Source organism: Heliangelus exortis, chromosome 1 (assembly GCF_036169615.1).
Source record: "Heliangelus exortis chromosome 1, bHelExo1.hap1, whole genome shotgun sequence".
Classification (NCBI taxonomy): Eukaryota; Metazoa; Chordata; class Aves; order Apodiformes; family Trochilidae; genus Heliangelus; species Heliangelus exortis.
This window is the reverse complement of record NC_092422.1, coordinates 4,368,783-4,387,385: the sequence shown is the minus strand read 5'-3', so window position 1 is coordinate 4,387,385 and position 18,603 is coordinate 4,368,783. Positions and strand designations below refer to the sequence as shown.

At 38.4% G+C, this 18,603-nt stretch overlaps 1 protein-coding gene across 8 annotated transcripts in view; it reads left to right on the top strand.

Moving 5' to 3' along the window:
- Nucleotides 1-18,603, top strand: part of TENM4 (teneurin transmembrane protein 4) — a 587,599-nt gene that overhangs the window by 410,256 nt on the left and 158,740 nt on the right. For 7 of the 8 annotated variants that reach the window (XM_071729185.1, XM_071729662.1, XM_071729348.1 and 4 more), the window contains 3 exons: nt 2,609-2,779; nt 7,616-7,830; nt 12,214-12,424. In XM_071729185.1, the coding sequence (XP_071585286.1) occupies nt 2,609-2,779; nt 7,616-7,830; nt 12,214-12,424 (597 nt within the window). The remainder of the gene's footprint in view (nt 1-2,608; nt 2,780-7,615; nt 7,831-12,213; nt 12,425-18,603) is intronic. The other variant, XM_071729422.1, reaches the window with a different exon arrangement.

Below are 18,603 nucleotides of genomic sequence, written 5' to 3'. Positions count from 1 at the left end.
CACTTCCAGCCTGCCAGTTCTGTTACATTAAAGCATGATGTTCCCTTCATAAGAAATTTCCTTTCAGGTGTTTTTAAATGCATTTTGAATGCCTGGAAGAAATATTCATAGCTTTCCCACTACACCCAAACCAAGCCCGAGTTCTTAACTTTTTTTTTTGTCAGTAAACAATTATTTACAAGCAGCAAATTCCTCCCGAGGAGAGGAGGGGTAACCATGTCCTTCTGGGGAAACAATGGCCTTTCAGGATGTTCCTAGGAGTTTGTGTGGCACTTAGACTGATATCCAGAGGAGAGAGCAAATCAAATGGTGTAGTAAAATAAAAAAAAACACTGGGTCAATTCCAGCCTAGACCATTGATGCTCAGAGTAAGTTCCTTTAAGTCACTGAAGTAAGAGGACATCTGGTAGATGGAGTTGGTATTAAGCACTTAGGACCAGCAGAGGCATCTGGACTGCTTGATGTCTAGGATTGCCTGAGTTTGGTGGAGCAAACAGTAGAGTTTTCATTTGGTTTGGAACTACAAACATCCATGTGATGAACCATGGCTACTTGCATGTACCCAGAGCACCTTATCCCCTGAGCTCTGTGACAGCTCAGAGACACCTGGGGAACAGTTGGGTCCATGGAGAGGTACAGGCTGGAAGGCATTTCAGGCAGCATCCATTACTGAGCTTGGAACAAAAACTGCTGGTGGAGGGATGCCTGAAATGCCCATTAGGACTTGTGAACCTGTGAGCATGGAGTAAGTTAAGTGAATTAACACACAATTGCATTTTAATGTGCAAACAACTGAATCAGGCCTTTAATCTGCTGTAGTTCTCTTTTTCCTTCTGTGAAATAGAAACAACAGATGAGGTTTCCTCAGGTTAATAGCTATGAAGTGCCCAGGCACTCTGATGATGAGGGCCATATAAACACAAAGTTATTATGCAAGCATAGCAGTGCCAAGTGCTTGATGCAAATTCCTTGCTTCCAGTCTGATTTCCTCTCTTGCACAGTTTCTCTGCCAAGTAAATATACTTCTTTCAGATGAAATTACTGTCCACTCTGCCTAAAGTATCTTGGTTGAATTACCAGTTGTGTTGGTAGCATTCCATCTCTACGTGTATGAAAATACTGGAGTTCTGAACAGCTCCTCAGGAAACCTTCCTTGCTGTGTTTCCTTGCTGGTAATCTGGGACTTTTTGGAAAACATTTTCTTTTTTAAAGGGTAAGACTTTGTTAACTGTCCCAAACCAGGACATTAACATACCCAGCCCCCCCTTACATGACAAAAGGAGAGTTTTGCTCTCATTATATTTTGTGATATTGTAGTAGTGCAGAGAGGAGCTTATTCCTGGTAGTAAAGGATAGGTGACCTAAAGAGACTGAATTGGAAAAAAATCACTGATTTTGCTAAATTGCCTAAACATGCTTGTTTTGGAGAACTACTCGGATTACTTTTCAATCCTTCAGTACTTCCCAGTTTCTCTTTTAAAGACTGCTCCTGACCCACAGGTTTAAATAAGTGCTCCTGATGCACTTGTCCCTGACACTGTTTGCCAACCTCAGATGTATCTTTGTGAGTAAAATTACAACTATAGGCAATGGAAATGCTTTATTTCTGTACTGGTTTTATTTATGCTAGATGGCTGTGATTCTAGTACCATTGTACAGTTTCTTGGAGAAATTATAATGTAAAAAATCAAGGCATTCCCTTAAAAAAGAAATGTCAGTCCAAGTGTAGCAAATATCAGATCATTTAGCTGTGTAGAGCCTGAAGCTAAACTTGATATTGATTGAATATGAAGTTTATGTTGGACATGGAAGAACCAACATTGGAAGCCATAGTCTTTTTCTTTATATTTTCAAGAGGCAAGTATTAGTTGCATATGAATTTCCATACCCCTTGTACATGCATTTGTTTTTTAAGTATTCTATGTTTTTCTATAGTATTCTATCTTTGCACGGCCCAGAAACCTTCAGAGAGCTATCTCTGATATCACACACACTTCAGTGGTGCTGCTTGCTTTCAAATCTCAAGGATTTATCTTTGATCTGAATAGAAGAAGCTGAGTTGTGCTAAGGAATGCTCAGTCACAGTTGCTCGTATTTGTGGCACTGAACACAGGGGCATATGTGTAAGATGGAACTTAAATTGCTGTACTTTCACTTGGTCTTGTTCAGGAATATCTGTCAGAGATGTCTATAAGAGATTTTGTGTTTAATTGGTTGGTTAAAAAAATAAATAAATTATAATACACTGCGAATAGAGAAAAACAAACCAGAGTTCAGTTTTTGGGATTTATTAATACATGGATAAATGATACTCGTTTATTTCTGCGTGCACCATATTGTCACCCCAGTCTTGGAAGCTTTCTGATACACTGTGCTAGGTTATTCTCTTGCAAAGACCACAAGCCAGCAGTAATCCTACTGGAAGAAGCAGAGCAGATTGGTACAGGTGATCCCAAACAAGTTGAAGTGGGTGGAAAGACCTAGGCCGATTCTTGTCCTAAAGCAACGATCACTATTTGGGCAGTGGAGCAAGGTTTTAGAAAGTGCCCCTGTAGTTCTGAAACTCTCCCAAACAGAAAAAGATGACTTTTCTCATTGCTCACCACAGCCATGCACCTGTTTGGCCTAAACTGGCACCTGCAGCCGATGGAAGGGCAGATGTATGAAATCACGGAAGACACAGCCAGCAGTTGGCCAGTGCCAACGGACGTCTCCTTATATCCTTCTGGGGGCACAGGGTTAGAGTTACCTGACAGGAAAGGCAAAGGAACCAGTGAAGGTATGGTGTGTGTCCATGTTGTGAGTCTTCTGTCTGCCTCTGAACTCCAGCCATCCAATCTCATCTTCCATTACCCTCATCAGGTGCTTTTTTCCAGTCTTTCACATCTAAAACTGGTAGCTGTCAGTCTTGTTCCCATATTTCTCTAAGTTTCATACCCTTCTGATGCCCACTGCTGTAATAAAACTGTGTGCAACCCTCACCACACATCTAAGGCATCCTCAAGGTGGAACCAGCTGCACTGTATATCACAGGCTACAGAGGTCCATCATGAAAACCCTGCCTCAAGTTGATGTTTTCATGGAAAAAAAAAAAAAAATGTGTCTTGAAAATTAATGATTCCTGAGCATTGGATCAACTTTTCTCTACAGCAGTATGAAAATGGGTTTGCCTGCTCGTTGCCACCTCATACCAAATGTCTTGAGGACCAAAATATTTACTAAGAGCTATGACATTATGAGCTCTGGCACCCCAGAGTAGGACATCTCTTTCCAAAAGCAGCCAAATACAAGGCCTGGTCTCCACAAAGCATCATGATATTGACAGTTTGCAATTTTCACTGCAATTTGGAGCAACTTATGGGTCATCAAATGAGCATTGCTCAGCATCTTTTCATCTTACTGTGCCTTGTATAGAGGCAGCACTGCCAAAAGTACAAAGCTCTGCAGAGGAGAGGTGTTTTATCCCTCCCAAGACTTAGCTGGAGAAATGAGAAATTCAGTTTTGCAGACTTGGTGTGTTGAGCTTCTTTATACAAGGCTAACAAATTCCAGTAAAAGTAAAGTCATTGGCTATTTTTGGTAGTTATTTTGGGGGCTGAAGTTTTGTGGAGAAGAGATAAGAAATATGCTACTGTTCTGGCAACACATTGAACTCAAAGTTTCCACAGAGTTCCCTAGACTTTGGCTGAGAGCCTATGTTTACATCTTTCATATAAATTAATTGTAGTCTTTTTTTAAATTTTTTTTCCCTGTAGGAGCTTATCTGTCTTTATTAGTCCAAATAAACACCATAGTTATGTGTGTTCCTTAAAACTCTGTATTTACTAGCAACTGATGTCTGATATCAACTTGCTACAAGCAAAAATCAGCTAAGTCAGTTGTTCTCAGCAAACCTTACGAGACAGTACAGCAAGCTGCAGATACCCCTGCTGTTGTATTCAAAAATACTTCATGGCAGATCCTTTTTTTTTTTTCCCTCTGACTTACCATATGTTTCATTTTTGAAACATCTCGGTTTTGATCTGTCCGTTTCCTTTTAAAAGTCGAGATGAAAATAAATGGCTGCATCCAAAGCTGCCATCCAAATCAAAGAATTCTTTTTCAGCCATGTTTACAGTGAAATCAGAAGTTTTGATTTCTGAAAAAAAAAAAAAAATCTGTTAGAAGAGAAATCTCAGAAATGCCCTATTTCTGTCTTTAGAAGACCTCTCCATTTCAGAGGAGAATATCTTGTACTGACTGAAAAACAGATCAGAACATCTTTATTGCAAGAATGAGTCTCCCCATCAGTTTACTATGCAACTAATGATGGACTAGCAGTGTTACACAGCTGCTGTTCTAAACCACAATGTATTTGACTGAAATGAGCTAAAAATTGGCAATATATTTAAAATTGGTAAATTAAAAGTAGTAAAATATTTAAGTCTTCTTGATCGCAATGAAATAGGCTGTGTTGTGTAAGACTGTGCTTCTGAATGAGTTATTACCAAAGTATTGCCAATTCTTACTAGTTATTCCTCATTTTTTCTTATCAGTGGCTGTGCTTTATCACAGCACTGACCTGTTTTTAAGCCCATCCCTGTTTAGCAAAGCTCTTAATCACATTCCCACATTTAACCGTGTGCGTCACTGCATTTGAAGTCACAGAAACAGCAGTGTTCTTAAGTCACCTTGCTGTCAAAAATGCAATCAGATTCAGCAAGGGCTGAAATGAAATGGTTCATTTTGATATCCAAATCAATTAGGAATAATTGCTACGGCAAGTAAAAAGTTCAAGGTAATGTGTGGAAAGACCAAAGTAATTGACAGCCCAATTAAGAATTCAGACCTGAAGTTAATTTCAAGGAGTCAGCTATTCTGATTAAAATCTAATTTCTGATTAGGAGTTGAAATGGCTTTCTTACTGAATTTTCTCTGTGAAGTATCCAGTTCATAGGGCCTAATCCTAGTGTAGGTTAAAACCTGATGAAACACAGATGGATTTGAGGGGCTGAATTCAGCCGAGTGAGGATGCTCTTTCTTCAGATTTCTGTTTCAGGATAAATGTCCACCACTGTCAACATGATATAACACTTCTTAGGATATGAGCTACTCAGACATACAACTCTCCACCAAGAGGAGACATAAACTTTCTAATTGTGTATACAAGCAATTATTTCTGTGAGGTTGTCTCCTGCAATCACAGAAACATTTTTTCTTGCATGAGTGAGCACTGCTCTCTGTACAGGCAGAATACACACACTGGGCTCCTTTTCTCCAGGCTGTCTCATGCACAGCAACATTCCTCACATTAAATTCTCACTGATTCACTCCAATGTAAAATCTTTATTAATGGAGAAGTAGGGCACATATCAAATACTTGAGGTTTCATCTGAATTTCAAAAAATCTATAAAGCACGTCACTAGTAATCCTACTAATCAGAAAAATATATCCTGTGTTAAATCAAAACATTTAGTGTCTTTAGCTCTTTTTTAATAGAATCCTGAATCATTTCATCTTACAATAATGGAATAATAAACTTTACATAAAGACATGGGAGCTGTTTCGTTTAATCCTGGCAGGGTGAAAAATAATTTTTATTATGCCAAATAAATATTAACAATCCAGTTGATAAAGGAATCCCCTTCAGAATCAAGCTAGTTGGTTTTATTGTACAGTTGTACTCTGTGATCACAAAATGATTCAGAAAGAATGTCCATTTATCTAAGCTGCTCCTGCTTGTTTCTTCTAATATATACTTTGACTAAAAAAGGATGAGTAGTCAGCAGATTTTCCCCCTATATTTATTTGAATGTGATAAACAAAGATAAGTGAGGACCTCCTAAAAAATTACCAGTATCTTTTTTTCTATGAACATTTATTTTCTAGATTGTGCTGGCATGCATAGATTTCTGCCATAAAACAGCACAGGCTGAAACATACCACCAAGCTCCAGTGTTGAGCAGTTGCTGATCTGAGATTACTCTTATTTGGACTAAAATTTTCTGCTAAAATGTGTTATGGATTAAAAAAAAAAAAAAAAAAAAAAAAATTTCCATATCGTAGACAAACATTTTCAAGGACTTCTTTTGTTAATAGGCAGTATGCATATAATTTCATATGGATTTTACAGAGATAGCTAACAATTTCATCTGGTTCTGGAGAGTTTATGCAGGGATGAAGTATGTAGAAGTTTAAGGAAATATTGTAATTAATATTATATAATATTAAAGGAAATATAATTTGAAATAATACAATCAAAGTTGTTCTGCCATCACCTTTCCAAAAGACTATTTGACTTGAGTTCATGATTGGTGGGAAAAGATATTTTGTTTTCCCATTTCCCAGATGCAGGTTCCGGGGGAAAAAAAATTGACCTTTAATTTTCCTACAAAATATTGCCTGTTCCTGAAAGTTTCCTTCTCCTCTTGCTAGAAATGTTTGATCTGTGGAACATAGAGTATTATGCAGTAATGGCACAGAGATAAGTTAGCAAAAAATTAGTTATTATTCCTGTTGGTGACATGATGCTCTCCATACTAAGGCCAAAATCTTTCAGGTGACACTACTGCATCCTTGTCAGCCAGAAATGTACTTAAATAAAGTCTGTTTGCTAAGCAGTTACTTTCTTCATCTTTATTTACTGCAGGTGAAACTGTGGCCAATGCTTAGAGGCAGTAGTTTACAAGCCCAACAGGTCATAAAAGCAGGGTCCTGGGACTTTATTTTTATTCTAGCCCCCATTCCCTGGCCTTCCTTTGGTCCAAAGTTTTTGAAGCAACCACCAGTTTTGAGAACTGTGAGTGTGGGAATTCCTAACTTGGAGTTTCTCAGAAGTGTTTTCCAGGGATGCCGAGCTCCTTGCTGACTCCCTTGGACATCATGGCATTTGCTGCTGGCCATCCAGGCACTCAGGCTCTCCAACCTGGTGGTCACTTTAGGAAACAGATGCCTCCATCTGCTTGTCTTTTGAAAGAAGATGGAAAATCATAAGACATTTTACAAATTGTATTGAAACAAAATTAAAATCTCTCATATTTCTTAGTAGATATTACTCAAGTGCTCAATGATTACTGTCATTTTTCTCAGTCTTTTTTTTTTTTTTTTTCCTTTAGCTTTTTTTGGGCTGTTGAACAAATTTAAAATCCTGTTACCACTATCAAGATTGAACTTAATAGAGAAATATTTTCCATTCCCCACTTAGGTGTTGTTCATGTTGCTGTTCTCCACACTAACATTCCATCCTGTGACATGTCTACCTCACTATTATTACCCTACTCTTTTGCTAATTTAATGATGATTTCTCTGTTCATGAATTTATGTTCATCCAGGATATATTGTCAGATTATTTATTCATATCTTCAGAATGTAATTACACACTTTCTGACGTTATAATTTAAACAAAAGGCCATTTTTCTCCAGGTTGCTCTTCCCATTTTCACGTTTTCAAACCAATCAGTTACTGAAGCCAGGAACAACCCTACCTGTTTTCCTCCCATAATCATATGGACTGGGTAGAAGAAGTACTCTGAAGACCACAGGACACTAATAAACTGTTTCTCAAGATAAGTGTCAGAGATACTTTTAGGCTACTTTTAAGGCTAATACAAGATTTTTGTTCCTGTGTTTTGGCAGGAAAACCCAGTAGTTTCTTTCCAGACGACAGTTTTATAGACTCTGGAGAAATTGATGTTGGCAGAAGAGCCACACAGAAGATCCCTCCTGGTATCTTTTGGAGATCTCAGGTGTTCATTGACCACCCTGTGCATCTGAAGTTCAATGTGTCTTTAGGAAAAGCTGCTCTGGTTGGCATCTATGGCAGAAAAGGCCTCCCACCATCACATACACAGGTAATGAGACTTCATTTTAATTAAATAATATTTGTCTTAACTGGTTTTATGGCTATTGGGTTTATTATTTCAGCTATTCCTTTCAAGAATTTGTTGCATTCTTGCAAGATGTTGATCATCTATCCAGAGAAGATGATCAAGTGACAATTGCAAGACACTTCCACAGGCAAAGTGGAAGTATCCAGAGGAGGAAAAGGGGTTTGTGGGCTGGTGGTCACTGAAGGCATCATCTGGTTACTCCTAGCAGGATGAGATGCCACCTTCTCCATCCAGTGCCCCTTGCAGCAGCAGCCACACTCAAAATATATCAAAAAAGTCATCTTTTAAACAGTCTTGTGTATCACAGGCCTGTCTCCCTCTTTCAGCCTCTACCTTTCCCCTCTCATGGTAAGAGCAGCAAGACCTCAAGTGTCTCAGCCTCATGAGAGCAAGGTTCACTTTTGTCTTCTGGGCTGAAATGCCTCAAGCCAGCTCTTCACATTGTGAGTGTAGACTGTCAGATTGAACTGAGATTGGGCAGGATCCAGTAACTGGTGAATAACCAAATTAAATAAAGTTTTTACAGAAAGGCACTGGCTTACTTAAGCAGAGATCAAGATGTAGATATTATTCTCTAGGACTAAAAGGAAAGTGGTTGCTTTTCTTGACACACTTGGCAAAAACCATGGCAAGAAGTCACCTTCTGGGAAATAAGGATTTTGTACATTATTTTGTCTGCTTTACCTTTCAGTTTATTATCTGGCTTTAACCAGATTTATGAATACATTAGAGTATAACCCTCCTTGGCAGTGCAAAGCATCTTACTCCCACTTGAATCAGCAAGTTACCAAAGTATTACCAGATTTATATTAATGTTGTAACTTACCCTTGCCATCCACTGTTAACTGAAAAGCCAACAAAGCTATTTGAGACCTATAGAAATACCCTGCCTTTCTGCTCTTTTTGAACAAATATGTTTATTACAATCTTTCTGGGTAATACAGTATTTTCTATATATTGACACCTTCAACTTATTTATTTCAAAGAGGTGTCATAAACCTACACTTTCTCTGCCTAATTTTCTGCAGAATTAAATTATTTTCATATCATAAATTGAGTGACACAGAATTGCTGTTGTTGCCCATTTTTAGTCAATCTCTCTTTACAGGATTTTCAAAAATTTAAAACTTAGAACTCATGTATTGTTTAAGTAAAAACTCAAGTCATGGCCACATAATAATAACTGTAGATTAGAAATCCCTATTATTTGTACTTGTTTATTGTCATTATTAATTTCTTTTATGGAACAGCAACTATTATATCATAGTAATATTTTAAACAATTAAGAAGCCCACACTGACTTCACCATTGCTGCTGGGTTTTTTTTCTGACTTCATTTTTGCTGGCATTTTCTGGGAGATTTGTCAGTGTCAGAACTTTCCCCATTTAAAGCAGCTTGGTTGTGTGTCAGTTGAAGCCTCAGCTGAGAATGAGATGTTGACTGTGGGATGTGGTACATGTTCAGCAATATTCCATGCAGGAGGAGGCAATGCACTTGCACAGAATCCCTGTAAAGCTGCTTTGTGTGTAGCCACTAACTGGGAGCTGCCAAGTGTATAAAAAAAATCATTATCTGGACCAAAATATCACCAAAAATGGCCAGAGGGACATTTTTATTCAAACAATAGAAGCAATTTATACTGACAGAAAGAGATCACAAACTCCACCCTGTTATGAAGAAAAAATGTCATGAGGCTGCAGCTATTGAATCAATATTGATTTATTACTTATTAAAATTTAATTTAGTTTTTTAATTATTTCTTTTCCTAGATTAATATTTTATAAACCTGCTGTCAATTAAAACATTATTCTCATTTTGTATATTGTTATATGATGTTTAATCTTATCTTAGTTTATTAGTTTTAGGAGTCATTAAAAAGGTAACTTGTTTTCTATATTGAAATTGTAAACTTGTTAATACCTGTTACACAAATCTCATATTTTTTTTTTACAATCCAGAGTATCTGCTGCACCTCATAATCTACCCAATGAGTCCTATATTTCCAAAATTTTCAAGACATTTCATGAACAAGACTTTAACAAAATGTATGCTTATAGCAGAGAAACAATCTCTCCAGTAAGAATTTAATAAAGGCTCAATTATTTTCCCCGAGCCTATCTAGTTGATGGCAGTAGTAAAATTCTGGCTGATAATCAGGTTTTCTATGTTAGATATTTGTATATTTCTTCTGTCTAGATAATCAGTTTTCTGTAGTGTGAGCCTTAAAATATTCTGTTCTCTTGCAGGATCTTTGAATTGATCTGAATATATAATAAGGCTGACCCTTATATGTTTCTGAATTTGCTAAAATGTTAAAAGTTATATTTATCCGTGATAAAACAACAAACTATTCCAGACTCCCTTTAGGAAATTTTTTCTGCCTGTGGTGACCTGTTGTTTAGTCAAGGCTGCCAACAACCATGGACACAAATAAGTAGGAAGAAAAAGCAAATTCCAAATTTCTGTAGTCTTAGAAATAGAGCCTGTAGAAGCCTAAATTAGTTTGCTGTGACCTAAAGGCATTTCTTCTCATTGTCCTTGAGAAATCATAATAAATGTTAAACAATTTTATTGTGGTCTTTTAGATATAATCTTCCCAGACAACAGAATTTTTAAAAATGTTTTTAACAGGACAGTTTTTCTTTAATGCTAAACTGTAGGGCTCGGCCATCACAGCTTGTGAGAGGCTTTTTTCCATTTGTACAATTTGAATCGATTAACATGGTACATTATTTACAATTTCCTTGCTTGCAATAACTCTAATTGCATATTAAAAGTCTCTGAATGTATTAAAATGCAGTAAAACACAATCCATTTGTGGTTCAATTAATATTTACAACTAGTAACTCTGCAAAGTCATCAACAGTGGCAGCAGCATCTTGCAAATATTTATAAAAAATTAACTTTTACTTTTGACAGGAAACCCCAAGTCAGCATCACCCAAATTACACTGCACCAACAGCATCTCACCATAGCTGAGTGCCTTGAACTTGTTTTCATCTCACTAAGCTTTAACCATCTACATCCAACATGTAGCAAGAAGAGGGTATTCCCACAATCCGTGGGACATTTCTGGATTATTGGAAATAAACACTGTTAATCTATCTTAATTTAGCAATGACTGCAGAGGAAAGAACATGTCATCAAGGTTGACTTTGAAAGACACACCAGACAACTTAATGTAACAGAAGCACCCAGACTTTGTTTACAGTAAAGTCAAAAGAGATAAGAAGCATGAATATTGTTGCTACACTCAGCCAACACTCAGCAGTCATTCAGTGCACCAACATTTACTGGTATAAAAATAAGTGGTGGTGTTATTTCTGTCTGTTTTCCTCCTTTTTGACAAAATATAGAAGGTTTTTTGACCTGCTTGAGAGAGGCAAAACCAAATGAGGTCAGGAGAAAGAAAAGCTTATCTGTGCTTCAACTGTTGGATCCTGCCCACAAGATGTCCTGTTCACCAAAATCCACTATATAAGTCATGTTAGATAAGGTTCAGTTAAAGTTTTGTTCTTTACTGGGCTTGTACCTGACTCCATTAGTATATTACCAGACAAAATAAAATTATTGCAACAAGTCTGTGGAAAACTATTTAAATAGGTATTTTCAATATTAATAACAGCATCAAAGCTGTTGTTCAGCTGAAGTTACCCTGGCAAAAAGAAAAAACAAAAAAAACCTGTCCTTTCAAGGAAAGCTTTTGAAAGCCACCCTCTAAATGAGACTTCTATATAACTTTATCTCTTTTCCATCTTCCTCTTCCATGATCTTTTAGCTATTTTTGCTACTACTTTTACATAAGACCCTTGCTAGCTAAGCAAAATACTTCTGCCAGAGTTTACTTACCTCTTATCTATTCCTTGGAAACCCCTAGCAATTCTGGCAAACAACCTGATTAGTCTGGATACAATTTTCTGTCTATTTTCCCTATTAGCCAAGACACAAAGAAGCTAACAAATAAGCTTCTTATCATCATACTCAGAGTGCAATTTAGGCATGGACTGCAGACCTCATGTTTCCCTGCCTATGTTTCTACAGAATGAGAACACATCAGTAGGGTTAGGATGCCCCAAGTCACATTATAAATGAGGATGTTTTCTTGATTCATGTAATTACAGAAAAATGCATTCATATACTAGTTATTTTGTCAATGGTTACTTGCAGGTAGCCCAGGAACATACTTGAGTTACCAGAGAAACTCTTGTGATGCTTCTGGAGATGTACATTTCTGGTTCTTGATCTGGAGTGTGTCTGTCTCCCACATAAGACAGATCCAGAGCAAGAGGCAAAGCTTGAGGAAGCCTGAAATGCTCACAAATGTCACTCTTTCTGTGTTTCAGTTTGACTTTGTTGAGCTTCTGGATGGAAGACGTCTGCTGACACAGGAGGCAAGAAGCTTAGAAGGACCTCAGAGGCAACACAGAGCTTTTGTGCCCTTGTCCAGCCACGAGACAGGGTTTATCCAGTATTTGGATTCAGGAATATGGCATTTAGCCTTCTACAATGATGGCAAGGAGTCAGAAGTGGTTTCTTTTCTTACTACTGCTATTGGTAAGGATTTCCTGTATTATTCCTAAACTCCTAAATATGCCTTGTGGCCTGGTATGAACACACATACTCAAACTGCACGGCAGTGTTGTGTATTTTGAGAGAATTTTGTAGACCTTTACATAACTATACCAAAAGGAGTTTCCACCCAGTGCCAAAGATGGATTACAAGTTGAAATTCCCTGCTTCACTTACTTCCTTTAATCTTCTTTTTCTTTAGTTTGTTTGGTTCATTGGTTGGTTGTTGTTGTTTTTTTTTTTTTTTCTGGAGCAATGTGTAGGACTTATTGAAGAGCACAGAGCAGCATCATGTGTGTGACAGACAGTGCCTTTGAGCACCATCCAGATTATTCAAGCAGAGGTTCAGAGTAGTGGAGTTAAGACACCATTAAAGGTCACTACAAAGCTTAGTAGTAGGAACCACAATAGCAGCACTCTTCATTTCTCCTCACTAACCAAAAGAATCTGAGATTCCTTAAGAACAAATTAACTAAATGAGTCTCTCAGCTCTGTCAGTTCATTGCAACAACAAACATTTGTTGCTGTCAAGGAGAAAAGGATGCTGCTTGTGGCCTGTGTGACAGCTTAGAACACTGGATATTCTTTCCCCATTCTGTAATTATCAGAATCTGTTTCTGATTCTGTAATAATTTTAAATTTGACCTGATGAAACTATTCATATACCCAAATTCATTTGATTGCAATTCAAAGATTGGTCCATAAACCAGCACTCAGCTTTTTTCTAGCCAGAGTGATCGTTTAATGGACTTCTTGTCTTTGCTGAAAAAAGCAGACTCACTCTAAAGCTGCCATTAATCCCTCTCCCAGAAGAGGCATTTGTGTTGAGTCTCAGCTGTCTGCAATAGTTACCAAAGAGCTAGTGGCTGTAATTTGTCTTGGCAGGTTAATTAAAAGTTTAGGTTTTATTAAAGCAAAGTCGTTAAGATCCTAATATTCCATTTTAGTGCTAAAGTTTATCTAATGCAGAAGTGGAAACACTGCTATAATACTGTGTTGGATTTAAAATCTGGAAATGCATGTGGGCAATCCTGTTCACAGTTAAGCAACACCAAAAGAGTTGCATGTTAGCTTTTGACACTGAACTCATGCTCAATAGAATGCAGATGTCCTTTCACTTACTTTACATTAAAAATTTAAGTTTTTACTTGCACCAACCACCTTCTGCCCAGAAGACTCTCAAGATAATTCTCCTGAAAGTGACTTTTTTTAACCTAATTGTTTAAAATTTTCTGTCACAAGAAAAGCAGTGAGGGTCTCGCAGCAGAAATGCTTTTAAAGCACAATCACCAGTTGTTCTTGCTTTCAAAGTGATTCTAAGTGCTCTAGCCAGACTTTTTTTTTTTTTTATTTGCCTTTGAACAGTGGGGAATGGTGTGGGTGAGCAGCGTGTCAGAATGTCTTTTAGGTAATTCTTTTTGTTTGTTTGTTTACACTCTTCTGTATGTATAATAAGCAGAACAATCCATGATATGTAGTTCATGACATATTCTATATATCCCTCTTGACCTTAAATCATTCTTTGTTTCACTTAAAGAAAGGGTTTTTATGCTATACAAGAGAGAGCTTTGCCCCATACATGGGAATGTCTTTGCCCAGTGGCAGATGTATGTGAGCACAAAGCTGCAGCATACAAGAAAAACTATTTAGGTACAAGCTATGCACTTTGAAACTCATTTGAGATAAGTAAAAAAACTAGATAGGAAGATAGGGCTTTTTAGAATTTGGCCAGAGTAGTGCAGCATTTTAGTAGGTACCATAAAAAAAATGTAGCAGCCTTAAAACATTGGTACCTTTCTTCTTAGTCCAGATTTCAGCAGCTAGGTTTTAAAGCAAACAAGACAGGTGTTTTGTATAAATGTACTGTAAAGCTTCAGAACCTTTCTAGTGCATTCATGAGGTCTGGCAAGACATGGCTGCTAGAATTTAAGTCTATATAAATACTCTAACACTGTGGTGTTATAATTTTTGTCAGTGCCAGGGTAAAGAGGACTCAGCAGCCTGACACAGTGTTTATGAACCAGGGTGTAAAATTGCAATGCCAAACAAATAAATCAAGCCACACGTGATGGGAGCCTTAGATCTGTCTGTGTGGGGTGAGGAACCTGCAAAGGAGTTGTGCTGACTGTCAGAAGCAAGCTGCCATTTAATTTGATTTCTGTGGCAGGAGCACATAATCTCCCTTTATTATTGCACTGACATAGGGCTTAGAGTGAGAGTGTGTTAGCAAAGTATAGCAGGAAGAAGTAGAATCTTGTGATCTGAGAAGAGGACCAGCAGCCTGGAACTCCTGAATTCTGATTGATGTGCTAATTCTGACCCAGCCCAGGCTCATGCTTCAGCTTCTCAGCAAGTAAAATTGAGGGGAGTGACATTTCCCCAGAGATGCTGTGAGGGTGTTAGAATTGCTGGCAAAATGCATTAAGGATTAATTAATTATCACATATAATAGTAGAAAGCAGAAAACTGATAATGGTGATCATAATGGTAAGTTCACAAAGCCAAATTGTGCAGTCATTCCTCATGCAAACTTCCCCTATGAGTAAGGACTCACCTGAGTAAAGAGCTTTTATTCAGTAATAAAAACGTTGAGTGGAAAGGGTGCTGATTTTCCAAGTGCTGCTATGTTCCAGCAGACTGAACTTTTCAGAGCCAGTAAAATCATTGCTGGCTCTGTATGACAATATCATCTGCAATTACTGTGCAGTGCTTGTCTGGAATGATTTGGCCTCCATTATTCTAGAGAAAACTGAGGAAAAATGGAAGAAAATATCTGCATTCCACTCTGAGAACAGACAGTTAATTTCATAAATTGTGAGGCTGTCCATCATGCAGTCTTGGAATCCAATACAGCTATAACTAAAACCACTAAGGAATATTAACACTGATTTTGAGGGCAGGAGATGGCAGTTTAGCTTGTTTTCTAAAAGGATATGGAATCATCAGCACTAAATAGTTAGGTAATGTCAAAATGTGTGCCTGTTAAATGTCACCACATGTAAACCTGGGGAAAACACAGCCTCATAATGCCTGTCAGAACGTACACGTCTGCATAATATGGGCAATTCAGGTGGAGGGGGAAAAAAAAGATTATTCTGGGATTTTTTTCATCTTTTAATAGCATTTTTATACCCCGTTCTAAAGGAATGGACGATTGAGTTCTCTCAATAATAAATTAATCTTTTTGTAAATGACATTAGTAACACTTGTTGAAATTTCTAATAGAAACACTGCTCTGAAATCCTTGTGGATTCATCTCTGCCTGGTAGTGGTGACTTATTCAGAGAAACCATGCACAAGTGGAGCAAAATATTTGGCTAAGGAATAAGCTGGAGTCAGGACAGAGATGTTGGCCAAAAATCTGCTCGGTAGAAGAAAGAAACATCTGAGAGCCTCAAAACATTGTAGTTTGAGAGCAAGTGCCTTCCAGCAGCTCTTACTGCTGAGCTCAGGCAAACGTGGCTGTGCAGGGCAGGAAATAAAAGGGAAAAGCAAAATCAGGTGTCTGAGAGAGGAGAGCATCTCTGTTGACCAACATGTCACCCAAGAAACAGGAAACACATGAAGAACACCCACAACAGGATGTAACTGCACAGAGTTGAACAGGACCAAGTGTAAAGTCCTGCACATGGGTTGGGGCAATCCCAAGCACAAATACAGATTCTCCCCCTCTACTCCACTCTCAGATCCCTCCTGGAGTACTGCTTCCAATTTCAGAGCCTCCAGCACAAGAAGGTCATGGAGCTATTGGTGCAAGTCCAGAGGAAGGCCAAAAAGATGATCAGGGGGCTGGAGCAGCTGTGCTCTGGAGACTGGATGAGAATTGGAGATTGGAGAAGAGAATGCTCCAGGGAGACCTTACAGTGGCCTTTTAATAACTGAAAGGCCTTGTAAGACAGACAGGGACAAAACAGGGACAGGGCCTCTTGTGATTGGAGAAGGAGTAATGGTTTCAGACTGAAAGATGGGATATTTAGATTAGATCATAGGAAAAAAATCTTTCCTGTGAGGGAACCTGGCACAGGTTTTCCAGAGCAGTAGTGGATGCCCCATTCCTGGAAGGGTTGGAGACCAGGTTGGAGTGTTCTTGGAGCAACCTGGTTTGGTGGAAGGTGTCCCTGCCCATGGCAGTGGGGTTGGAACTAGATGATCTTTAGGTTTCCTTCCAACCCTTACCATTCTATGATCTCATTTTTATCTTCTATAAGAGACAGCTCTTAAGTTAAAAAAAAAAAGGGTTGTTGTTCCTTCTGCCCCCTTCAGTATCCAAAAGAAAACTACCCTAAGTACTTTACTCCATCAAAGTACAAAGCAAGCTATAATATATATATATGTTATTTATAAATATATTTTATTTCTAAGGGGCTGCCAGCACCTACAGCCCTTCCTGTAATAGCCTGCAATCCAACCCACCCCCATACAGCCCCTAGGACAGCAGTTCACACTCAAGGCTATCAACAGAGGAGGACTTCATGGTAGGACTGACCTTAGAGAGGGGAAAAGAAATTCCAGGGTGCAGAGACAAGCACCTGGGACTGAGAGTTGTCTTTTTGTGAGAAGTGACAAGAATGACTCTTCCTTAGCTCTGAGTGAAAATGTCTTTTATGTTTAACTTGTTCTTAGCAAAAAGGAAGAACCTGAGCAGCTCAGATTTGCTTCCCTTGTTTTTGCTGTCTTTGTGGGCTAACTTAAATGCTGTCAATTTCCCATTCAGAGGTGATGTGGAAGTGTGATCCACTTACAGTCTCAAAGCCATTCACATTATTACACTTGCTTTGCTAATGTCTGGAAAAGTTTACATTGGCTTCATGGAAATATTGAGAAGTCAGGATGTTGTGCAGACTGAAGTGGGGTGTGATCTGCTCTGGTACTTTCTTTTAGCTCCTTCATGCCTGAGTTAGTTGACTTATAACTCCCCAATATACAATTAGCTGTTTAGGAATCAGAATGAGGGAAAGTGCTTCTAATGTCACAGCAACCCTTTTCTGAACTTCTCCTTAGGCTGTATCCAGCAAAAGAGGCTGAAAGTTTAGCAAGTATTCTGCTGAATCAGGACCCTTTCACTGTTAATGGCATTACAGGTGCTCCATGGAAGTGCTTGGTTGCTACAAGCCTTGTTCTGTTGCATGAGTGTGGTCATTTTAGCCCTTCCCCTATTTCACAGAGAGACTTCTGAGCACTTCCACCTTGTGGTAATCCTATGCAGATAGTTAATTACAGCCTGTTCTTTCCCAGAATCATAGCTCTTTTCTTGCTCTACAAAGAAAAAAGAAATATAACAGCATATGAGAACCATGGCAGGGAGGAAAATCACCACTTCACTTTTGATGTTATTGATCTCTCTCCTGTAAAATAACAGCAGAGCTTTGCATGCTCTGCAAATAGTTTTTTGCCTCCAGCTCTATGTGTCCCAATACAAGACTTTGCATGACAGACACACTATCAGATGGTCAGTGCCTTTTTTGATTACTCTCTTGTTGCCACTTTGTGGATGCTGTGTTTCCTGCTTTCAGCTCTTATCCAGTTTCTCTGACAGTGGTGAAGGTCTTGGTCAAGTAGTATTTAGAAAAGAGTCTTTCAATTCAAGTAGGAGGCAAAAAGGGCATTTAAGACTCCTTGGCAGGCAGTGGTTTGGTTTGGTTTTTTTTCCTTGTGAATTTGGTCTTATGTGATGTTGTGTTGACAGTTCTGCTTCATGTAAAACTTACTTGTATCCAAAGAGTAGATTCAGGTTATGCTGGAGCACTGCAAAATGTCTCCCACTAAACAGCCAACTGGCCACAGGACTTCAGGTCCTTCAGTCAGAGTTGAATTTGTCCATGCAGAAAGATTGCAAGAAAAGAGGAGACTGCTATCTCCATCCTCAGCAAATCCAGCCATGGTCTGGGGAGGTGGAAAAGTGGGATAGACTCCCTCTGCCTGAGTTTTCCATGAGCTGAAAGAATTCCTCTCTCCAAGCAGGTGTAGCTGATGAGATGTAGCTGTGTGCTTGATGAGATTTCATGTTTTCATCCAGCCCATGTATAAATCTAATCTTTTTGCTTTAGGGGGTTTAATAAAGAGCTAACATAGCTGAGCCTGGATCTGGAAATGGAAGGCAGGCTGTGTGGAGATGAAGCTTTTCACATGAGTCTGTGCTCCCCATGGCTAGAGGTTTTTGTTTG